The following is a 24,805-nucleotide window of genomic DNA, read 5'->3' as shown; positions in this document are numbered from 1 at the left end:
TTTCTTCTTAGTTTAGTCACGGGCTGAATCCAAACCTCCAGCCTACAGTTTCTGTGGTTTTGTAGTCAGTGTTTTATCCATAAATAGACCTTCCAAGTAACGTTAGACACAATCTGAACCACAAAATAAAACAAAGACTGAAGTTATTTAGAAAACAAACTTCCTTTTAATCAATCAAATGCGTTCAGCAGTTTAACTGAATCCAGCAATCACACCGTAAAGACATTACAGAAACGTAAAGATATACATACAGTTCTAATGGAGAAGTACCTAATCACATCTTGTTCGTACTGTAAATGTTTTACTGAACATTAAACTCGTGCTGTATCGTCTCTGCTCAGCAGAAGCTTCCTATTCCAGAGAAACACATTTCTCGAGGACGTTCCCTTAAAATCATTTTCGTCTCCACTCAATTTGTTCACCTGACAAGTGAAAACTGTGTGAAAACTGAATATTTAACAATCAATGTGTTGTTTATTTTTGAAGCTGTGGTGTTGCAGCAAACTGAAGTGGTTAGTAAGGTCGTTGTGTAACATAGATGTGGAATCAGATCAATCAATAGTGTATTCGAAGGGATAGTCCTGTGTGGGCACCGAGTCGAAGCTATCGAACGGGTTCTCAGTGGACCAGCTGTCCACAGGAAACCAGGAGTCGTACCAGGAGGTGGTTTTCTCTGTTTCAGGTATTGTTGTTGTGGTGGTGGTGGTGGTGGTGGTTGTTGTAGTTGTGGTCGTAGTACTCGTACTAAGACCGGCTCGTAATCTCTGCTGCCTCAGCCTGCGCAGACGCATGATCCTCAGCCGCCTGAGTCGCTCTGCGTTCTGAGCGATGGCGTGGCCGTCTGTGGTGCTCATGACGGTGCTGGCTGCAGTCGTTTTCACCGGGTTTACTTTGGTGACCAGTCGAATGGGCCTCTTGCCGTTGAGCGCCATGATTTGTTTGATGCGGTCCCAGTTGGATTTGGCCAACGTGAAGCTGCAGGGAGTGGCTCCAGAGTCGTAGCCCACCATGCACAGCCTGGTCTGAGGGGTGTAGCCGTCAGCCCTGGCGGTCACCCTGTACTCTCCAGGATTCAACAGCCGCCAGTAATCACCACCGACAGCTAGAATGAGAGACAGAAAATGTTAGGTCAAGTTTCGTAGTCCACAAAACATTTCTGGAGCAGCATTGTCCTCAACAACTGATGCGGAAACCCACCATCACCAGAAAAAAAAAATCTTCACTTGGCCCTCAGGGTTTCCATACATCTCTTAAGCCCCAAAAAAAAGTACACTTCCATCATCGTTATCTGAAATAAATAAATATCAAATATTTTACCAGTTTTGACATCATGCCGTATTCCCTCCACAGTTACGGTGGCATTGGGCAGTGGGGTTCCCTCCACATCTCTCACTACGCCCTTTATCCCTCGATGTACCTGCACAGGAAACAGCATATCATATCTACCTGACGTTCAAACCACAATGTCGTCTTTAACTATTTCAATTGGACACACCAGCTATAGACAAAACTTTAAAGCCACTGTGATTAAGATTTTAGGTGCGTCTGCATCAGGCCAGTTCTCACTTGTTCGATGAAGGACAGCAGAGCCTCGCGGTTGCTCTCCCACTCGAGAGGAAGTTCACTTTCATGTGGAAACTTGTCACAGCCCAAGAAGATGGACAGCTCGAAGCAGTTGGTGTGCAGGTAGCTGAAGTCATTCATACCTGTGAGAGAGGATCACAGGTGAAGGATAAAGAATGAGTTACACCCCCACTTAAACCTAGTCGTGTCTTAATTTATTAGATATCCACCACTGAGACATCCTAATATCCTTTCTCTGATTTTGTCTTGTTCTTATCTCGCCTCTTAACTTTTACCCCCACTGTGTGAACACTTACTGCCCACCACTGGCTTCCAGCTGGCTCTGTTGGCGATGCCCTGTCCCGCAGTGACATCATCACCATGGCAGGAGCCCCGGTAGGTCTCCGTCATGGTCAGATGACTGTGAGCGTACGACATCGCCAGCCATCGAAACATGGCGTCGTCGGGCGTCTCCCTCAGAGCTCCTTCGTTCTGCCGCTGAATGCGAGCCCACGTCTCCTCGTTCATCTCGGCGTTACTTCTCCACCGCCGGCTGTCGGTTAACTGTAACAACATCAACAACTATGGGGTTATTATACTGATGTACACTTGCTGAACGTCTATGTGCTTGTTCTTTGTAACACAGCCTTACAGATAATGGTGGGCGCTGCATGTCAAAAGGGTAAGCGACCAGTTTTTCTCCTCCTTGCAGATTAGCTCCCAGCACAAATGGGTTGCGCTCCATCCAGGAAATGATGGCTTTTGTCTCAGTAGCGAGCTATGAGAGCAAGAAACAGAGAAATATTAATGAACTGTGTAGATTTAAGTGGTAAATGTGCCCTTGCAGCATAAAATAAACTCACAGAGCCATTGAGGGAGTTTTCTGGGAGGGGGATGTGATGGTTGGGCACTAAACGAGGGACCCAGCCTCTATCCTCGGCTCCCCACAAGATGCTGTTGAGGTCGGGGAAGTTCTGGAAGATGTCGTAACCTTCTTCAGTCCAGTGGCCCAGAGCCCAGTTGCCCATCTCCGAACCCTGGAGGACAAGAAGGACGACCACCACAATGCAACTCAGCTCTCCTGCTATACGCCCACATCTTTTAAACTCCATACCACAATTTTGCAATGCAGGCTTTCTTTTAAAAGCTTGAAAGTTGAAGACAAGATAACGTTGATGACATCGTACCATCTCATACGCCAGCTCGTAGGCGTCCGGGTTGAGCGAAGGCACCAGGTGTATTCTCACTCCGTCCACCAGGCGGCGCACTCTGGGGTTCTCGTCGTTGTACTCCTTGCACAGAAACTGCATCAGCAGGAGGAGAAGCTCTCGACCCAGCGCCTCGTTACCATGCAGACCGGCTGTGTACCGAAACTCTGGTTCACCTGTTGACAACGGAAGAAAAGTAACAGATTTATTAACACAAAGACACAAAACGATGGGAATATTTAGAGTTTTATTACTTTATTCAAAGCCCAAAGACTATTGTGGGATGACATCCAACAGTAGGTGAACCCGAAAGGCTGTAATCACATGGCCCCTACCTGTCAACACATTACCGGTCCTAATATGTGGGGGGCATAGAGTTACTGCAGGAGGGGTGCACTTGACCAGAGGAGAAAATTGTGGAGCATTTCAAATGTTAAATAAATCTGAATCTTGAGGAAACACCAAGAGCGCTCTGACGCAGGCAAGGCTGTGAAGGTGTTGGAGATTTTGTCAGACAGCAAAATAACGTGTAACGTATAAAAATACATCGTGAACAAGAGTAATTTAGCTTCCCTAGAAGTGTTAATGTTTGGGAAATGTCGAAATCAGTTTACACAGAGGAATTTTTTTTTTTAGAGGAATGTCTGAGAACCACTGCAGCACATGTGCACGAGGCATTTCCTTTGTTTGAGAAGAACTGACTGAAGTTTTTGGTTGACATACACCACACGTTGCCGTTGTTGACTCTTCTAATGTTCTGCAGCAGGAATCTGTTTTATTCAATGAGAGAAAACTTTCAATAATCACATCGTATGATTTGTGAATCCTGCGTGTATGACTGAGCAGACTCACACTGACACACACAGAGTACTCTTCAGCCGTCTGTCTCTCATACCTGTCTCATGTTCTCCGGGGTTGTCGGAGATTTCCATGGCGTACATCTTCAGGCCCTGTGAGCTTTTACCGATGTTGTAGATCCTGGTGATGTTGGGACACTCTTCATTTATCACCTTCATCATCTGGAAGAGAGAGAGGGAGAAACACATTTGAGATATTTGCAGAATTATCAGTAACAAGTAAAATTACACAACAGTTCATTTTTCATTAACACACCTGTCTCATCTCCTTGTAGTTGTGGTGTCTGAAGTCCAGATCATCTGTTGGATCGACTTCATTCTCACTGCGGTAGCTGCCTGAAAGGAATGGTGGGAACACTCAGCCATTATTCTGTGATGCAGTTATGTAATCCAGTTTCTGAGGTTATGAAGTTCGTCTTGTGAAATAAACTCTTGTGTATCACCGCTGTTGGATGAAACTAACTTGGATGGTGACTTATTCCTCAGAGGAATTATCAAACTCTGTGACTCACGAGGTCATGAAACCCTTCAAAACCTATAAAACACCAGAAAATTTAAACAAGGTTTCCAAGTTGGAGATGTGAAACTTACATCGGGTCAGAGGCGAGGTTTATAATAGCTTTGGATTTTTAATCCGTTTTTATTTTAATGTTAGTTTTCATTAGCTTTTAGAGTGTTTGTATAGTATAGTGTTAGTTTTTATATATTTACTTTTAGAAAATGTTTTGTTTGCTTTGTTAGGGCCCGATATTTGTACAAAGTATGTAGCCACATATACATACAAAATACATTTATAAGCTTTACAACTTTAACTTCATTTTACCACCTTGTGTTGCAAAATGACAATAAATGAACCTTAAAAACAAAAAAACAACTTAAACTGATTTTAATGTATGTTCACTTTCATTTTATTTTAAAAACACAAGATCTAATTTCTGTCGCTAGGGGCCTCTCAATCAAAACAAAAGACGTAAGTATCATGGGATCACGTTTTTTTTCACGATCACGAAAATCTTGGCAACTTTCGTCCTCACTATTTTTCTCTCTCCCGGAAGTTATAGCGACAGGCGACCAAATGAAACGCACCGTTACCTTGAATAAAGTTGCAGATTAAACTTACCAACGTTAAACTTACGTTTTCTTAAAAGGACTTATTGTAAGATAAATACTGACGCTTTGGGATTGTAGGACGGGCCATCCCGGGCCAAAGCGTCAGTTTTTGACAAATTCGGACTGAGACTCAAAACATTTTTTCACTGCTCATTTGCGTTTTAGTTTTCAGTAATAACCCTGGTTAATGTGGCTGTGATGTTATTTTCTGTGTTACTGACTGGGAAGTTGACAGGCGAGGATCTCAGCTCTGAGACACAAGCTGCCGTTCCAGCTCTGAGGAAGGATGCGAATGTAGCGCGCCACCACGGGCGGAGTAAACTGACTCATCACCGGTGTGTCCCTGTCCACATTCCCATAGAACATCTGCAGAGGAAGATCACACAGAAAAGAAAAGTTATGATAGTTCAATGTCTTTCTCTTAAACATTGACTATTGTTTGAGTCCACTCACCCATTCAGCGTAGCCATCGTGCAGCGTAGTCCAATCTCGACTGTCATTACTGAAGGCCACATAGTAGGACGACACGAAATCCTCACTGGGAGGAGAATGAGATTCATCAGTCATTATTTGTACTGATCTGTATGGAGATTTTTGATTTTTGATTTGATTTTATGTCCTGCAGATTTATAGTTTTGGTTCAAAAACTCATCAAGTGCACAATTGTTCTTATTCTACGCTTCTGTACAGTTATGTTTAGGGACTCTCTGTTGGAGGGTAAGTCTGTTGCAAAAACGCAAAAGGCAAACCATAATGTTGTAGTGGAAAAACTGGAGCAGGACTCACAATTGCTCTGAGTTTCTTCCCTGAGTGATGACCCCAGTGAACTCCACCTCTCGGCGGGCATCCACCTCGAACCAGTGGATGGTCTCCTCCGGCTCTGCACACCACGCTCCGCCGTACAGATCCTCGTCATTTTCAGAGCCCTGCAGGTGACCACAGCTGCTCTTAGGACTAGTTTTTCATCCAGACAACTGATTAGAAGTACAGACTCCCTCATTTTCCCCCCAATCATCCTAAAGCGTTGTATGTCTACCTGCATGTTGAGTCGTCCACGCTGAGCCGAGAAGCCATGGTGAGACTGAGAGGAAGCCAGCAGCTGGTCGTCTTCCACCCGGTGAGACTCCAGGCCGAGAGGAGGACACTCTGAGAGGAAAAGCAAACAGGATCCGCTTTACAAATGTTCCAGAAAGAATTCAAAACACCCACTGCCTTTATTCTTGGGAGCAGCATCGCAGCTGTTTACGAGTCTGTCAAAGGCACGTTTTTCTTTTTAATGAAGGCAGCTGCAGTAAAACATGCGGCTTTAAAAAGGCTGAGTTGTAGAAGAATTCAGAGCCTTTAAAAGTAGTGAAAAAACTCCCTTACTTAACCAAACTATGTAAGTACAATTAGCGAGATGGAAGAACGGAAAGTAAATCTAGTCATGTTGCAGTAAAATGTTTCCTGTCAGTGTTTTCATGTGTATCTGATGTTTTTGTGGTATTTTACTGCTGTAGATGTTTAAGGTTGAGCTCATTTTAACTCCTTTACGTACTGTTGGCTGGTTTAATCGACAGCAATACATCATAGTCTATAAGATCATCATATGTTTGTAGCCTGGCCGTCCTGTGAGAACCAAATATCTCTCGTGTGTCAGAAAAACAGCCTGTTTTCAGCTTTGTGGACTATTGTCTGTGACTGGATTGTCCAGCTAATCCAAGAGGGGTTTTTAAAGGAAAAGCCCAGCTTCAGTAAAAATTTAGTCATTATCTACTAACCCTGATGGAAAGTCAGGGGAAGTTTCATAGTCCACAAAACATTTCTGGAGCTTCACAGCAAAACAGCGTTGCAGCATTCTCCTAAGCAACTGAAGTAGCTGGAGACTTGATTTAAAACATTAAAAACTGGGGAAAAAACTGTGTGTCTTGAAAACCCCCCAAAACCCAGAGATCCCAAATTGATTTGAAAGGTTGTTATTATGAAAAGATGTTATTTACATCCTTGACACACGGTCAATCTGGCATCAGACGTGGTGCATGCTAACTCTGAAGACTTGAAGATTTTGCGTTTGTGTTTCGTTCCACCTCTGCAAATAAATACATGCATTTTTGATACTTCCTGAAGGTGCGTACCCCCACAGAATTAAAACAATGTAAGAAACAAAATCTTAATGTAATCACTTACTTTTGGGCTCAGCAGGCACTGCAATCTGCCTCAGTCGCTCCTCCTCCTCCTCCTCCCACTGCTTCCTCAGCCGCTCAGCTTCGGCAGCGTAATGAGAAAACAGCATGTGTCAAAACAGTGTTTTCACATGGACCTCGCTCTCCAGCCAACCGCCACCACGCAAAAATATTTCCATATGTGCTCGTACAGTTCACCTTCATTTCCACTCATTCAACCCTCATGTGTTTCCAATCTGAAATATGGGTCAGTTTGGAATATTTGAGTTCATGTCTTCCTTCAAGGTTGTTAACGCAGCAAATGGTTTGGATGTCAGTGGAGGGTTTTGTAACATTTTATGAGATTTTACTGGAAACACTAAAACCAAAATGTTGTGCAAGACTTTAATTATAAAAATTGATCCTTTCAGTCACCTCCCTCCCTCCTCCTGATATCATCGTAACAGCAGCCAGCTGGTCTCTGAGCTTTATGTAACAATCTACGACAGGATCCTGAACAGAGCAGCTGGAAGTGTTTTGACAATATTAGTTAGTAGATACATCCAATACTGGGTTTGGTCTTTTCATGTGATTTGTTGTCCAGAAGAAAAATATGGGATATAATTAATCATTTCAACATTCATGTTTTCCATTAAAGATAAATAAAGACCTTTTTCTGCTTTTTCTTTTCGAGCTCTCTCATCCTCTTCCTCCTGCCTCTTAGCAGCCACTGTGAATCAATCAGAGACAGAAACAACTCATTACCTGCAGCACAGGTGATTTATAAAAGCTCATTTGGTAGGAAGTTATCACAGTGAGGGACGTACAGTCAGCGTAATCGTACTCTTCATACCAGGGGCCGACAAATGGGACAGTGGTCGTTTCCTCTGAAACAGAAGCAGAAGATTACAGCTTAGACTTCTCTTTAATTACCTTCCTCAAGGAGGTATATGGACACAGTTACACATGTAAAAACAAACAAAAAGAAACCGAAAGAAAGTCAGTGAACAGTGACAGCAGTTACTTGGTAATCTCCAAATATAATCGAACAAAGAAAATGACAGATATACTAATGAGTAACCATAGTCTGGTAAATATTTCATTGTAAATGAACCGGCCCACCAGTGAGTCTGGTTCTGCTCGAGGTTTCTTCCTGTTAAAAGGCAGTTTTTTCTCGCCACTGTCGGCCCCTGTGGTAGAAAGCTGCATGAGGACCACCGCCTCCTTTCTTAAAGATCTTGATCTGCTAGTGTAATTTTGTTTTTAGACAGATTAGTTCCTTACACAGAGCCGAGAGAGTGAAAAAAGATCCTTTTAACGTCTGCAGTTGTTACACTGAGAATTATTATAAACTATGAAATCTGTATCTTTTAATGTGAGGTTAACCTGAAATGAAATACATCCTAAACTGATATCTCCATGATCATACCAAAGATTATGATAACCAACACTTTATCACAAAGATAACCACATATATATTATATAACATTATAAAACATAAGGGTACCTGGTATATACATGATGACCTCAGTAGTTGTGACTTTCTTATCAGGTCGTCCACCAGGCACCTCATCTGTGAAGAACACAGTGCAAACTCTGTTATCAGACTTTATAGAAAATTCAAAAACAAGGTTCAGTGCCATTATAGGGGAAATAGATCTGCAGGAAAAACTAATTAATAAATGGACTACAAAAACACGAAAGACTATTTTCTGGCCCAGTCGTGTGTCTGTATTTGCTCGATGAAAACTTTAAAACCTGTCTTATGTTGAACTACAGTATCCTGCTTTGATTGCGCCTCTATTTGCTCCCCTACGTAAAAATCTCACATTTTCACAGCCCTGCTGGAACCTCTAAACTTTGGCATAAAAGGATTCATAAAACATTTGGCTCTGAATGAATAGAAGTTGATGAAACCTACGTCCGGCGTCCCAGTAGTCAAACTCACTGAGAGTTTTTGTTGGAGATGTCGGCTTCTTGGGGACTGCATGTAAGAGACGAGGAGGCAGCATTAGGTTTAAGGCTTCGGCAGAAAATATACAGTACAGACTGAAAATTCAACCCTTTAAGTGATTCAGACAGACTATTTCATATTTTAGAAAGTCATGAAAGAAGTTCTCACATCTTTTAATTCAGCTGAAGTAGTAATACCACAGTGAAGAGCAGAAGTACAGCTCAGTCACCAGAATAAAATGTTGGTATTGTGCTTTTCATCATATCAACATTTCTACAATATTCAACATTTCTAGCTGCGATTGTGGAAGCAGGTCAGCCGAAACATGATCTTTTGGTTTGGTTTTTGTGCTGAAATGTAACCAGAGCATTAACATATCTGTGGTTTACAGAAACGTGCATTGCCAACATTTATTCTGGCGATTCGGCTGAACAAGTGAACCATTCAAAGGTTTACATAAAAAAACAAAAGCATAACATCGAAACATGATTCGAGTACAAAAAGTATAAGAACTTAGAATTATGAATATTATTTTGTTGTATTATAATTATTGATGCATTAATGTGCTCATCAATTTGATGTTGCAGCTTGTAAGTGTTGAGCTAATTTTAAATACTTGATTAATTATTTGCTTGAAGTACTTGATTGGGTGTTGAATTTACCTCCAGATCAAAAATTGTATCTTATACTATAATAGATCAAAAGTTATTTGTTGATTATACTTTATATATTCAATCTGAATATTAGAAGTGACAAATAACTACAGCTGATGAATAAACAAAGTGGAGTAAAAAGCACAATATTTCACTCTGAAATGTGCTGGAGTAGAAGGATAAAGTGGAGGAAAATGAAAACACCAACCTTCGTATTTTACTCAAGTTAGCTACAGTGAATAAGGAATGATCGTGTATGATTAACACACAAGTTGTCAGAGTTTTAATGTAAGAAGTCCAGTTCAGTGACCATTAAAAGTCTTACCCAATCCTGGCTCAACGGGCTCAACAGGCTCTCCCACTCCAGGCCCCTTTGGGGTCACAGGTCTAATTACTGTAAAGATGAACTTAGAGAGTTAAAAGGAATCCCACCACTCCATCAGAACAAATGTGACCAGGGAAAGGTTATGCAATACTCATAATTGATTGCAAAAATGATCATTAAGTTTAATGTTAAAGGTTATATTTATTCCCAGAGAGTGGAAATTTCTTGTTGAAACATCAAATCATTTCAGTGAGATTTACAACCATCTTTTACTGAAGAAACATTTAGGTGTATTCTGCATCTTTTATTTATCTACAACAATATTCAAGTCAAGAGTAAGATTTGTAGGTACCTAGAAAATGTTAATCAATATCCAGATAATATAGATTTCCTTGAATATAATGCGTACGTACATGTGTCCCAGCCCAGTTCAAGCAGCAGCCTCTCCTCTTCCTCGTCCAGGGAAGGATGCCTCGGCTCTGGCTGCGTCGTGGTCACTACCTTCGGTTTCTTGGTGGCTTTGGGAGCCTTTGGCTTCTTTGTGGGTTTTGGTGCTTTGGGTTTCTTGGTGGGTTTCGGAGGTTTTGGCTTTTTGGTGGGCTTAGGGGCTTTCTGCTTCTTTGCTTTGGCCTCCTTCTCTGCTGCTTTCTTTGCCCTGGCTTTAGAGAGATGGGTTTAAAAGAGGAAAACAATCAGTTATAATGTGTGTCTATGTATACATTTATGATAGAGAGTATGGCACATGGAGCAGCTGTGTAGCTTCTTTAAACATTTTATTTTTGAGTTATAAAAACTTTTATTGCCAAGCGTTTCTTTTCAGCTCGTCTTTATAGTCTGTTTGTTAGGACACGTGTATTTACAGCGAGCGTCATGTTGTACCTGTAAAACAACATAAAACTGAAGCTCAGACACTGACATAACACATAAATGCAGCAGGACCCGGTTCTGAAGGAGAGTTCAGCCGGCTCACTGGTTTGTTTTGGTCTGAGACCAAACGAGAAAGCAGTCACAGTGGAGAGCACTGCCAAAGACTAATAATCTCCACAGAAAGTTGTTCCTTTGACAGCCAACACTGTATGGTCTAAATGACGGAACAGTTATATAAGATTAGACAAAGTTTGGTCTGATCGTAGAGCGTGTTAGGAAAGGCCTGCAGAGCGTTTTTCTAGTCTGGCATCGCCACAACAATCCCCAAAAGTAAATTAGTCTGGGACTTCTCAGCTCATGTTCAATTTGTAAGGGGCTTTACCAACAACCAGAATGTCTCTGGATGCAATTATGGACTTACAACCAACCAGAGCAACTAACTGTGACAAGAGATTGAAGTAAAAGTAGCAATACCATAGTGTACCAACAATTAAAAGACATGCATTACATTCTTATAGCATAATGGCATATTTCAGTATAATGTATATTGTATTTTTGGATTCTGCTGTTCTGGTTTAACAAATGTATATAGTTTATCTGCTGGTTATTCTCAGGGATGAATAAAGTTTTAGGGAAGCTAGCTAGCTACTTGAATAAGTATATTTACTTTAATGAAAAGAGAAACGTGAATTGAGGCTAGCTGCTTTGTATCTGCCTTATGTTGTTTACAACTAGCTACTAACGTTAGCAAGCTAGCTTCCGTCCTTTAACCACGGACGCCTTCGGTCAAAAGTCATCAGTTAACTCACTCAGGACTCTTAGGTTTTCCTGTTGGAAGCATAACTTTACTGTTAATTAACTAATATTTTCTTATTTAAATAGTTTATTTGGTTTGCATACTTTTCAAGAGTGAAAGGAGAAGATTAGGACCAATGTGACATCTGTGCTGTGAGTATGGAGGCTGAAGTCATATGGATATGGTTAGCCTAGCTTAGCATAAAGACTGGAAACAGTGGGAAGCAGCTAACCTGGCTCTGTCCAAAGTTAAAAAATACACCTACAGCTGGCTTAATTAACAAATTGTATCTTGTTTATTTATCTGTACTTGACCAGATATGTCAAAGTAACAAATTTGCAGTTTTGGTTTTGTTCTCCACACCAAATTTGTGAACACCCGAGTGTTGTTCTCCCAAGAAATAGCTCCAACATCCCCAATTAACCCACAGATTGCTGTTTACACGTTTCTCTTCATGTAAAGTGAGTTGTTAATTAGTGAGCTGTTTTCTCCTTCTTCCAGTTACACCTCTGCATTTAACTCTTACTGCAACTCCCTTTCAGAACTTAAAATTATGAGGTCAAGTGATCTTTCACCTAAATCATCTAAATTGTTCAGAAACATTGAGAAACAATAGCGTGCATGCTTTTAATTGAGGCTTGTTATTTGTCCTTTAAACAGTCACATAATCAGAGCGATGCGTAAAGGAAACTGCTTCATCACAAAAAATAAACATAACTGGAAATCTCATTACTCGCACAACAAACAGATGCACAGGGGCGACCTCAGAACCTCCCAGATGTTTTCAACTTTAATCAGCTCAGTGTTGCTTTACACCCCCTCGCGTGTCTGATGACAAACTTGGTAAGGGCTTTAAAGTGTAAAATAGTTGGTTTCATGTTAAACTACATGGAATATTACAGAGGGGAGATCTTCAAGGGGCCTCACGGTTCAGTGTTTTTAATCCGCCTTCGTTATGTAAGCATCATCAGACTCCAACGCAGTCAGACACAGAGGGCGGCTTGTTTTTCGTCTACTATACGTGTTTCCTGATGTTCTACCGGTCCTTAAACACAACACTCCCTCGCAGCCAAGCCATTACTCACCCTGGGTACACTGGGGAGCCACTTTTCATGACTGTCACTCACCTTTTCTGTGACTGCACTCAGAAAGAATGAGAGTGATGGAAGGTTTTTTTATACCTTATACTGCATGCATCAGATCCAGTGTTTGCAGCTGACCGCAAAGGTTTTCCTGTTTTGTTTTCTCAGACATAATTATAGCTTTATTGCACATGGTGTCTGTCACAGATGATGTGTGTCACTATAGCTATACCAACTGGACACCGCAGGAACCAGATCCCCACAGGCCCAAAACTCCAGGAGTCACTGCATGTCTAATGCTTTCTTGGTGAGTCACTGAAAATAATCGCTAATTTGTCTTGAAAACGTAACTTTTTGTAGTTTAAATCCATTTAAGACTTTAATCAGTTCAGTTCAGTTTATATTATGGTGCATATTCCAGATTCAAGAATGATAAGTTTAATTTGTCACATGGGCAGTGAAATGTAGGGTGGTATACTCCATGGCTATGTTAAACAAGCTGGTGTCCAGTAAAGAATAAAGCCATGCTAGCAGCTCTGGTAAATAACTACAGACATGCATTTAACAGGAACTTTAGGTTTGGGATTGAAGGGTAGGAGCTCAACAACAAAGCATCCAGCCATGCAAAGACTAATTGTATGGAGGCAAAGAGAAAATAGTAGCCTTCAAACCCTTGATAGGCTCCAAAAAAATGCAAAAGTATGTCTGAAACAGGCTGATAAAGATGTTGCACGCTCAGCAAAGCCTCCCCTGGATAAACAAAGCTTGAGAGAAATGAAAAATTGTTTTGGATCTCCGGTTTTGTTAATTATGGGCTTTTACATAACCTAAATCAGCCACACATGAAAAGCTCTGGCTGCTACGGCCTGCGGTTTTGCTTCATGCAGCGGAAAGTTAACATTCAGATCATCAGTGCCATTGAATCGGTGCTACTGAAAGTGGGCTGTCTCATAAATCCTGTCGGCTCACTTATGGAAAATCGTAGTGGAAATATTCCTGCTGTTGCTCAGGCTTTGTGTTTTCCACAGATGCGTCTCACTTGTAGACATAATTGAGGCACAGACGCCACTCTCACGGTAAAAAGCTCATTCTCTGATCATTGCCCTGGACAAAACAAGCTACTAAAACTTTTACAGTTGTGTGTACTCCTGGCAGAGAAAGCAGGTCATGTAAGCAGCGGTGCGGTCGGCCTGCCAAGAATCTGTCAGACCACCAGCTGAATCACTGCGAGTTTCTGCGCCGTCATCCCTGAATCATAGAGATATTTTCATCAAAACCAAATCCCCAAACTCTTCTGCTATTGTGCAATTCATTTAGTAAAGACACAAGGCTTTAGCAAAGGTTTTTGTGAGGGAGGAAATTGGCTGGACGAGTTCAGAGAGAAAGCTGGAGACGGAGAACTAGATAACAGTTCAAACCAAATGTTTTCCTGCCTCGGAGATTGATTGCAGCCTTTCCTGTCTGTGTATCGTCATTGTCTTGGCTTGGCTGTCACCGAAAGCTCAGATCAGACTAGCAGTGTCATAAAAAGTACCCAAAAGTCATACTTGAGTAAAAGTACAGATACTGTCTTAAAATATTACTGTGGTAAAAGTGAAAGTCAAGCATACGAATAGTATTTAAGATATCAGATATGTATATTTTTCTGGCAATTAATATACCTATCTAATTGCTGTTAAAATAAATTAATTTAAAAATGTTTTACTTTGTCTTAGCATGCAATCTGCAAAGTAACTAGTAACTAAAATTATCATATAAATGTAGTGGAGTAAACAATATTTGTCTCCTAAATGCAGTGAAGTGGAAGTATAAAGTAGCAAAAAAATGGAAATACTCAAGTAAAGTACAAGCATGTACCTCAAAATTGTACTTGAGTGCAGTACTTGAATGAAGATACTCAATTACATTCCCTCACTGAGAGTAGAAGCCAAGAAAAGTCATGAAAAATCTTCAAACACAAAATGTACTTAAGTACACTACTTAAGTAAATGTACTTAGTTACATTCAATCACTGTATCTATGAGCATAAATGTGTTTGAATAAGCTTTTATCTCCTGGCTTTTACTCTCAGTGATGGAATGTAACTGAGTACATTTACTCAAGTACTACAACTTTGAGGTACTTGTTCCTTACTTGAGTATTTCTATTTTCAAATAGAAAATAATACAAATAATACATTTTTGTATTCATTTATTTTATCTGGCAATCAGATAACACAGTGATGGAATGTAACTAAGTACACTTACTCAAGTACGGTACTTTTTACAGTATTGAGGTACTTGCAATTTAGTATTTCAGTTTTCTGATACTTATACTTCCACTCCACTATGTTTTGGAGGTAAATATTGTATATTGTATTTTGACAACACTGCATAGACGCACAGATAATCATCATCTGATCAGTAGTCTTTGTGGTTGAGCATGTTTGGAGAAGCTCCTACTTACCTGCCTCAATCTCCTCAGGTGTTTTCTTCTTCTTTGGTTTTGTCACTTCCACCCCTCCAGCAGGCTCATCTGACATTTCAACATCCCTTTCCTCCTCCCGTCTCCTGTCCTCGACCAGTCCTCTGGTTTCTCTCACCTGAATCCGACCTCTGGAGAGTTTGTCCTCCTCCTCCACATCTTCTCGAGCGAGGACCAGAGCGCAGCACAGGGTCAAACCCACCCAGACGACCAGCACCTCAGCCCTCATTTTCTCAACTGGAAACGCTGACGAGGATGTAGGCAGAGCAGACGTACTCCAAGAAACTAGCTGTAAAAAGAGCTAAATACTAACATCTGACCTGCAGATGCACAGATTCAGACGTCTCGTGTCACCAGACTTTGAGGTCCTTAAAAAGGAGACATGAAAGGGATGTGTGCTGGAGAGAACAAAAGGATGAGCCTATGGAAGTCTAGAGAGCTTCCTCCTCTCTGATGGCGAGTCAGCGTGGAGAGAGGGAGAAAATGTTGTGGGCTGGAAGTTTCAAAGCAGCCCTCTGGTCGTGCTGGAGTGGAGGAAATGCATCTGTCTGGAGTGGATTTTCTCCAGCAGCAGCAGCGCAGCACACCTCCCTCCTCCTCCTCCTCTTCTACATATTCTTCAGTCACATCTCTCCCTCATGGCCCTTCACCCCCTTTTCCCCTCACCCATCTCTGAGCAGAGGGGAGGAGCATCTGCCACATGTGACATTCCTACGAGGGAGGAAAAGAAAGAAAGAAAGAAAGAAAGACCATTAAAGAAAGACAGTTTGATCTGGTTTGCAGTTGTTCTTCGAATGATAAGAATACTTGAGAGTCACTCAACCAGAGTGGAGGTAAAGGATAAGGAAAGGTAATGTGGAAAACACCTCAGTGTGGAAAGTAAATGATAGAAAACACAACTTGAGCTGAAGCTCCACAACTCCTTTTAAAAAGAAAGATAGACACCAGGACGTCTGCTTGACGTCTGTGAGACACTCGGGAGATATAAGACATGAATATGAGGATGTAAACAATGTGGGCACAACGTAGCTGCACAAACTCTGGGTAGTTTAAAACAAACATAGTGTGCAACTTTTTCTTCTGTCTATAAATAAAAACCTTGAATCAAAAAGTGATTTCTCAATTCAACACATTTAGGGTCTTTGCTGCTGCAGCCTTACTTGGTAGCGATGGTAAAAGACCATAAAATCAAACATAGTATAATGTTTTTATTGTCGTCATACATAGAAAACACATAATCTCTTTTTTTCATAGTAATTAACTGTTTTACATTGTCACCAGATATTTAGCTGTAAGATTTTGGCAACCACAGCTGCCGGTAACTGTTTTTACAGTGTATGATCAGCAGCTCATGGTGGCAAATGTTAAAGCTGAATTAATTACTCTTTTAGGGATCTTGAATGTAAAATGTTGGCATTGTAAGTTTCTACAATCGATAGATGGGCTTAATTTTTCAGTCTCTGGCTGACTTTCTTAGGAGGAAAGCGGGGGTGATGGTTTTAGCGTGACAGCTTGGCAAGACAGTCAAGAGACCGCTTCATGACCGTGTTGAGACATTGATACCAGTATTTGCTTCCACTTTCAATTGATAAAACTGGGTCATTTTAGCAACTATCAAGGCATTTTGGCAAGAATCTGGCTATTTTTGGCTAGATGTCTGGATATTTTCCCTTAAAATATATCCTGAGTCTCTCTCTAAATCACCATGTCCTGACGGCCAGTGTGTGCCAGAACAGACGCCCTAAAACCTCCAAAATGTTTTCTAGATTCAGCCAGAAAGCGGCATGTAAAACATGCATGAAACGTTTAAACAATCTGATGTTAAAAAGATGTGAACTTTGACTGTGTTGAGGATTAAATAAAGCGATATCTTAATGAAGGAATCGTATTACATAACACTTTTTTGATTGAGGTCTCGGTCCCCGATGGATCACGCAGCATTACCTCAGTCAGAAAAACTGTTAGCAGCTGTGAGGGTTGATGTATTTACTCATGAGCGAACGAAATGAGTCATGTTGTAAAGTCAGCCGAGGGACATTCTGTTCCGCTCGGTCATCTCAACGTCAGCTGACATTAATTAAACGATAAGATGGACGTTAAAAGTCTTGGTACCATGCACCCAAAACAGAAAATGCCAAAAGTTAATGTGATGAAAGAACAAGAGTTGACAGCCGTGCTAACAGCTATGCTGATGTAACTAAGGCCCTGTTCAGACCTGGTATTAACATCCGTCCTGAGTGGACAGTACAGGTGTGGATGCCCTCAAAACAGATTGAGGACACATTTGAGACCCGACTCTTTTTATTGATGGTAAACATGTCAAACTTGACAAATACAGTAAACGGTAACTAATAAAGGCTACTTCCTTGCAGCCTGTGGAGAATGTCCCCAGAGTCCCTTGAAAAAACGCTACATTTTGTGAGTTGTTGAGTTAAGAGAAACATAATAAATGTTGTGAACGCTATCTATGAAAAATTCAAAAATATCTTTGCCTTCTTGTGAATTCGGCATTAAATGCAAAAGATTAAGTTGTTTCTTTCCTTGTAAAAAGTGTCAGTTTGTCACAGAATCGCTGTCTAAAGTGCGTCCTACCTGCCGTATTAAGCAGCTGTTTGAACACACACTATCTCCATTTACACTAAATTCATAAAAGAAGAAAACACTTTATTGATGGTGAACATTAATTTCTTTTTACAAAAACAATAACTAATAAAGGCTACGGTGGAGAAAGTCCCCGAACTCCCTTACAAAAATGTAAAATTTTGTGATTCATTGAGTTAGGAGAAACTTTATCAACTTTTTGGAACACTGTATGACAAATTCTTAATTAATTGGGCCTTCTTGTAAATTCGGCAAATGTTAACCATTAAGTTTTTCCTTCTTTGTGGGAAAAAAACATCCTGTTTGTCCTAGTAATGGACGTGTTGATTTTGAGAAGTAAAATCCAATCAAGTGGTTATCAAAGACGCATGTTAATGGTGTAAACATTAGTCGTCAAAGTCAATAATCATGACTTTGATTTCAGAAATGTTCAGAGAAGTGATCATCACATAACTGATGACTCAGCAGATTGACAACAGGTGTGTCGTCTGCTGGTTTTATGATCTTAATTCCTGCAGAAAAGGACAGAAAAGCCTTCGCCGGATGTCACTTATCAACAATATCCGTCGTCTTTTATCTCGCAGACTCCATCGTGAACATTTAATCTGTCCCCATCAGATGTGGACTCGCTTCTCTGCTCACACTCATAATGGTGTGTTTGTAACAATAGCCTCCTCTATCTGCCTTTGTGTCCAGTCATCCACTTTTGTTTTCTTTCGCCTCCATCTGTTTCCAATCGCTCATTGATGGAGGTGGTCTCAGATTTGTTTCGTTCTAACCAGCCTGCCAGGAAAAAGAAATCCCAGCAGCAGCTCGTGATAACGTGACGTCTTATCTTTCATCTTTTATCAGGAAGATTTATGTATTGAGTAAAGGAATCTTAAGAGTTCGAGGCACCTTTTCGCCCCTGATGTTTACGTTTTCCCCACGTACAGTTTTGTTATGAGGGCTGATATGACTTATTGAGTGATTCATTAAACTAAATACTTCTCTGATTTGTCTCATTCACTGTAGTGGATCGACATTTAGGAGAGTTCAGAACCTCCTGACATCTGAGGATAAGAGTATGTGCTAAATTACATACAGATGTGCTCAGGAGTGTGTGTGTGCGTGCGTGTGCGTGCGTGCGTGCGTGTGTGTGTGTGTGTAAGAAAGAAAATATTTTGTGAGCAAAACATTAAAGCAGCTCTTTTTTGTGTGTCACTGAAACACTTTTATTCCAGGAAGGATGGAATTTACCAGTTAGGATTTTTGTTTTTGTCTCTCTCACCACACACACACACACACACACACACACACACACACACACACACACACACACACACACACACACACACACACTCTTAACCCCATCTGACCTCAGCCTGTGACCAGTTAAACTGATCTGAGGCCAGTCGAAGAGGGTTCAGGGAGTTTTGTGTTTTGTTTTTTACGATGCGATTCTTTTAGCTGAAATCTGACCCGGATACTTTCTCCATTTTAGGAGAAAACAAGCAACATGTGGAGCAGAAAAGTTGATTTAAAACCTGTAGAAGATACAGGTGGTCCTCTGTGTCTTTATTTGATTATTTAATGATATGATTTAGCCATGCTTGAGGTGTTGCTCCAGGGATGACACCACTTTGGTCGAGACTGGAATAGTTTGCAAAAATGTTAGCCAGATCTGAACAACCTCTTTATCACACTTTAAGAATACTGTACGTTTAATAAAAAACGTCTTGCATCCATTATACTGTATGTTTCTTTCAACACTTGTTCAAAAAGTCAACTTTTCTTTCTGTCTGAGGGTCAAAAAGACTTTCTGTCGCCTCAGATCAAGAGGTTAAATCAATATGTCCGAAGAAACAAGGAACAAACAAGATCAAGTTTGATAAAAAAATGTTTATTAAAATAAGTTATAGCATAATTACATTAAAAATATTTCTACACTCAGTCCTGTTTGGCACTTTAGCTCTCCTGAATAATTATAATAATAATAATAATAGTGCCATACTCTTTGCAGATTTTCTCCTGGAGACATGTTGGTCCATCATGTTGCTCAGTCAGTGCAGATTCAAAGATCATCTGTAATAATGGTGATATGGCACCAGCGGCAGCGCAGGCGCGAACAGCTGCAGCGGCTGCTGGTAGCACAGAGGCCTGTAGGAGAGAGGGGAGCAGGCAGCAGGGTGTGAGGAGAAGGACGAGGGGAAGCCGGGGTGTAGATCCTCCTCTGCCTCCGGACCCTGCAGCCGCTCCTTCTTCCACTTGGTGCGCCTGTTCTGAAACCAGATCTTCACCTGGGTCTCGGTGAGGCGCAGGGCGGAGGCGATGGTGTGGCGCTCCAGCACCGACAGGTAGTGGCACCTGTGGAAGCTGCGCTCCAGGATCTGCAGCTGCTCCAGGGTGAAGGCGGTGCGGATCCGCCGGCGTTTTGCCTTCGACCTCTGAGGTTTCTTACACGGAGCCTCCTCTTCTTCTTCCTCCTCCTCCTCTTCCTCCTCATCCGGGCTGCAGCCTCCACCTGCCAGAGGATGCTGCTGCGCTTTGGGTCCATTTCTTGGAGAAAAAGCTCCTGAAACAAGAAATTAACAAATAAATCCATTATAATTGAATACAAATAAGACAACAGCGACTTATCTCGGCAGTTCTGAGTTGTTTTCTCACCTGTTGTCTCCTCAGCACAGATTATTCTCCTTGTAAACTTTCGTGGATCCAGAATATCCTCCACAGAAAAAGGTGTCCTGTGGACGAGCGGTAGTTTGGCTGCGTTTGGCTGCATCTCGGCTCTCATGGCAGGCGGCTTGTGTCGGTGCCTGCATGCCGCTCCTCCGGGGTTTATATACCCAGCCTCTTGCACACGCTTGCAAATTTACATTTCACTCAACAAAGTTACCCAAATGAAGCGATGCGTCTTACGGGAACAATCGCCGCCTTTACGCGCAGACACGCTCCGGCCCCGTGGGACCCCCGTGTGGGCACTTGAAAATGTAAATGTGCGCTCTCAGCTGGAGGGGGGGCGCACTGTGCCGGGTTATTTATTGCCGGGCATCTGGTTAAAATGTGCCCCCTTTCTTTCCCTCCGTGTTCCTTTTTGTGCTTTGGCTTGTCATTATTTGCAAATGTGAGATTTTACGGTGGTAGGACACGTGAACGCCGGTTGTGATGCTAATTTATGGACTCATCAAAGGGAAAGTTTTGCGCTTTTTTCTCTCTCTTGTGTCACAGTTTCCATAGTGCCGTTTGTCCCGTTGAGAGCAACGTCCCCACAAAGCACCTCGGTTTAATTAGAAGCCCACTAACAACTTTACGAGGCCATCTGATCATTGAAGCCTCTGCAAGGTTTGAAGTGAGACACATTCAGGGACATTTTTTTGTATTTAATTTTATTTAGTTGGTGCTGGAACAAGTGGACCAAGTAGAAGAAGCAGGGCCGCAGCCAGGATTTTAGAAATACTGAGGTTATGCCCCCCATCCATGTATCCATCCATCCACCCATCCATCCATCCATCCATGCATCCATTGTTTTGGAAGTAAGTGAAAGAAAGACACATCATATCTTTAATTCTATTTTTCTGAGGTTTAATATATTTATTTGTAGAAATGTAAGATTAGCATGACAATAGTAAACTTTTTCCTGCTGTCCATACACCGAGGTTATTTAGCCTTCATGCAGCCTGCAGATCATGGATTTGATTGCAATCAAATAATAGTAATTTTGTAGAGAATGCTAAAGTTATTAACATTACCATTAACTAATCTTCCCACTAAGGGTCTCATTTGCTTACATAGGTCACTGACTGATTTATAACCAGTTAGTATTTGATGTGTTCATGTTTAACCGGCTGCATCTCCCCTCCACAGTTTTATCTGCCTTAAACTGCTTCATTAACTCCACAATTCGGGTAACAGCTCCATCTTTAAATCCACATTATCAGTTATAGTTTCCTAAAACCCCAGAGTGACCACTCCTCTTAATGTAAAGGAGGGTCCACAGGGGTTCAGAGTCGAGGGGTAAATGATCCTGTGGAGGTAACTCATGAAGGTGGCAGCTGCCGGTACAGACACCTACAGAGTGGCTGGTATTGAAAGGACAAGAGAGGCCGGCCCGTAAGGACAATTAGCAGATGTCACCAGCGGGCTTGACCCTCTCTGACCCTCGGCTTTGTTCTGCGGGACAAGGGGAAGTGGATAGACTCAGGGGGGAGAGAAAGATGAGGTGATGAAGGAATGATGAAGACAGAAAATGTAAGCTGGTGTGGACAGAAAATTGAAAATACTGAGGAAGAGAAAAGTCTCTAAATGAGGCAGCAGTGGTGCTAAACATGCCCTTAAATATCGTTACAGTAAAAAAAAAAGGTTGTTGAGGTTTAGTTTTCTTTTTCCTCTCTTGTCACAGTGCTGTGCTCATGCTCTGGTTAGGCGTAGGCACAAAAATCACTCGGTTATAGTTAAGACAACATCATGTTTTGGCTGAAAATATCTGTTTTAGTCACCACAAACATGACTGGAAATGTCCAGAGGTATCCAAAAAAAAAATACCCAGTTCAACATGGCTCAACATGGCCTGACTTCCTGTGACAAATATGTGGATTTGGTCACCACAAACACCAAAACATTAAGCTCTCCTTAAAAAAGACGGTTTTATCGCTACAAACCCGGCTGGGAAAGTCCTGAGGTCTCATTAAAAACACACGGCTCTATCGCCACAAACATGGCTGGAGGTGGCTCGACTTTCCCTGAAAAACATCTAGTTTTATTCATCGCAAGCGACGCTGGAAGTGTCCCGAAGTCTCCTTAAAAACATCAGATTTTTTCTACACAAACTCGACTGGAAATGTCTTGAGATATCCGTAAAAATACCTGGTTCTGTCGCCACAAACATGGCTTGAGATGGCCCGACTTCCCGTGAATAATATGCGGTTTTGGTCACTACAAAGCTACAAATGTCCCAATCTCTGGAGAGGGCCGCCGTTAAAGGAGTGTAAAAGCTAAAAACACATTAAGGAAATCATGTGAAATTAATCAAGCGAAAAATCCTAAACAATGCAAAGTAAGTGTTTTAAATCAACGAGAGTTGATCAGTCAGTGAATAGGAGAGGCATACTGGACAGGAACCAGTTCAAGACTCACATCCAAACTGGAAAAAATTCTTCAAAACCTTAAAATAAACAAATAATACAAAAGTGTTTCAGAAAGACAGTGGAGTTCATTTTCCTTTCATTATAAATTAATATGAGGAAAAAGTTACATGAGGTCAGAAACTTCATAACTTCCTCTCACTGTCCCGACGTCACAGATGTGTCTCCACTGCAGGAGGAAAAGGGAGGAGAAAACACGACTATTATCTTCTTTACAATGACTCGAAGGCATTTACTACAACACCCAGGGGTGCTCTCAGCATTCCCCCGGCTCCTTTGTGAGACGACTGCCGGCACACTTGTCTTTGTGCTCGACGAGTCTTTACTGGTGCTGGAACGACCGCCGCAAACTTTAAATAATGTTTGACTTTCAGAACGTTCGTGGGGTGGTCTCCCCTCCTCACAAAGCTTCTTATACGACTCTGTGAAGAAAAGTAAAGAAGACATTTGCACGTCCAAACACCAGATCAACTGTAGATCAGTGGTGGAATGTAACTGAGTACTTGTACCTAATCACTGTACTTAAGTACAAATGTGAGGTACCAGCACTTTACTTGAGTTGTCCCATTTAAAGATATAATATGTAACATTTCTGCATTCAAATGTCTAAAAACAATTTGACCTTTGGATATATTTTGTTGAGTTGTGCACAAACATTACCCCAAATGTCTCCAACAGTTCAAACTCTGTAATTACTTCCACTGAGGATCAACTGAGTTGGTTGATTTGTTGACAGTGTCTAAGTTCAGAATAGACGCTGTGCTTATGCTCTGGTTAGATTTAGGCATAAAAATAATACTAATTTTGTTGCCACAACTACGGCTTGAGATGGCCTGACTTCCTTTGAAAAATATCCGGCTTTGTTTGCCACAAACACTGCTGGAAATGTCCAGAGGTTACTTTAATAGCATCCTGTTCTGTCTCCACATACATGGCTCGAGATGGCCCGACTTTCCGTAAAAAAATATCAAGTTCTGTTCGCCACAAACTCGGCTGCAAATGTCCCATGGTCTACTTAAAAACATCACTACAAACACGGCTGGAGAGGAGCTGAGGTTTTGTTAAAGACATTACAGGAGTGTAAAAGGTTAAAACACAAACAAACAAACAAACAGAAGAAAATAAGTAAATTCAGAAGTCGTTTCCTTGAAGGAACTGATGACATGATGACAGCAGAGACGTTGAGGGTGCACAGGTCTCTCGCTCTCCTTCTGATTTGTTTTTACACAAATGCATGACTGCAGATTTCAGCAGTAAATCTGCCACAGCATCATACCTCAGTGAGACTTCATGATTAATTCAGAGTCTTAAATGGATTCTCATTCTTTGGATTCTTCCCCGTCGTCAGGTTTCAGCCAGAACCACTGGCTGCTTCTTCTTCTGGCAACTTCTGAAGCTGCAGGCATCCCGACCGCACATCCATCATCCAGTGAGAAAAACTACGAGGGGACAAATCCACAAGCACCCGACTTCCACAGAGCAAAACCCTGACTTCCACCATCACACGTCAACGTTATAATCATCTCTAACCAAATCACAAGCCTCATCTCCAGTTTGTCTTAAATCAAACAGAAAAAAAATCCACAGCGTGCAAAGTTTCCACAACATTCAACATGCAGCAAAATAACAGTCTTATCTTTTCCACAAAGAGTAAAGTGTCATTTTTCACCTGTTGCCTTTTAACTTTTGATATTTTCTTTTCACTCCACTTCTCTCAAAAGGCTTTGCATTTTACCAGGCAAATAAGAATTAGAAAATAATTAACGGATTCAATAAAGAAGAAATTTGTTCTTAAATATTTGCCTGGTTTAAGTTCAAATTGAAAAAAATGTAAAAAATGCTATAAAGTCATGCACCAGTTCTAAAATAACTCCAATCTAATAACAATATACTGATTTTCCATCTAACAGGTTGTATTTTTGCTAAATATTTTTGTAGCAGTGTTAAGTTGATATGGGCCCTCTAGTGGTCAAACCAGAACATGTTATTTTAAATGTATTTATTTATTTTTTATCTCCAGATAGTTTACAGTCTCGTCCATTCTGTATTTGTGCTATCATAAAAC

At 41.3% G+C, this 24,805-nt stretch overlaps 2 protein-coding genes across 2 annotated transcripts; both read right to left on the bottom strand.

Annotated features, from left to right (window-relative positions):
• Positions 1-143: 143 nt before the first annotated feature.
• aebp1a (AE binding protein 1a) lies at positions 144-15,510 on the bottom strand. The gene is made up of 21 exons (XM_073478193.1): positions 15,002-15,510; positions 10,225-10,470; positions 9,812-9,880; positions 8,801-8,863; positions 8,387-8,452; positions 7,707-7,766; positions 7,550-7,609; positions 6,905-6,982; positions 5,775-5,884; positions 5,525-5,664; positions 5,192-5,276; positions 4,960-5,104; positions 3,885-3,964; positions 3,667-3,790; positions 2,751-2,947; positions 2,427-2,600; positions 2,216-2,341; positions 1,881-2,127; positions 1,567-1,706; positions 1,318-1,417; positions 144-1,102 (listed from the first exon to the last, which is right to left on the bottom strand). The coding sequence occupies exons 1-21, from the start codon at positions 15,246-15,248 to the stop codon at positions 552-554; spliced, it is 3,108 nt and encodes a 1,035-aa protein (XP_073334294.1). The 5' UTR covers positions 15,249-15,510; the 3' UTR covers positions 144-551.
• Positions 15,511-19,680: 4,170 nt separating this feature from the next.
• Positions 19,681-20,381, bottom strand: pnx (posterior neuron-specific homeobox). The gene is made up of 2 exons (XM_073477571.1): positions 20,267-20,381; positions 19,681-20,174 (listed from the first exon to the last, which is right to left on the bottom strand). Exons 1-2 carry the CDS (start codon positions 20,379-20,381, stop codon positions 19,681-19,683), a joined length of 609 nt encoding a protein of 202 aa, XP_073333672.1.
• Between the last annotated feature and the right edge of the window lie 4,424 nt (positions 20,382-24,805).

This window comes from Pagrus major, chromosome 12 (genome assembly GCF_040436345.1).
Source record: "Pagrus major chromosome 12, Pma_NU_1.0".
NCBI lineage: Eukaryota > Metazoa > Chordata > Actinopteri > Spariformes > Sparidae > Pagrus > Pagrus major.
This window is presented reverse-complemented; position numbering and strand designations above follow the sequence as displayed.

What these genes read in the sequence shown, in the direction of transcription:
- pnx (XM_073477571.1), bottom strand. Translation starts at nt 20,381, where the DNA reads ATGCAGCCAAACGCAGCCAAACTACCGCTCGTCCACAGGACACCTTTT. An exon ending in CTGTGCTGAGGAGACAACAG is followed by an intron (nt 20,175 to 20,266) that starts GTGAGAAAACAA and finishes TTCTTGTTTCAG; the next exon opens with GAGCTTTTTCTCCAAGAAAT.
- aebp1a (XM_073478193.1), bottom strand. Translation starts at nt 15,248, where the DNA reads ATGAGGGCTGAGGTGCTGGTCGTCTGGGTGGGTTTGACCCTGTGCTGC. An exon ending in GCCCGTTGAGCCAGGATTGG is followed by an intron (nt 8,864 to 9,811) that starts GTAAGACTTTTA and finishes TCTTACATGCAG; the next exon opens with TCCCCAAGAAGCCGACATCT. An exon ending in GTGGACGACTCAACATGCAG is followed by an intron (nt 5,665 to 5,774) that starts GTAGACATACAA and finishes GGTCACCTGCAG; the next exon opens with GGCTCTGAAAATGACGAGGA.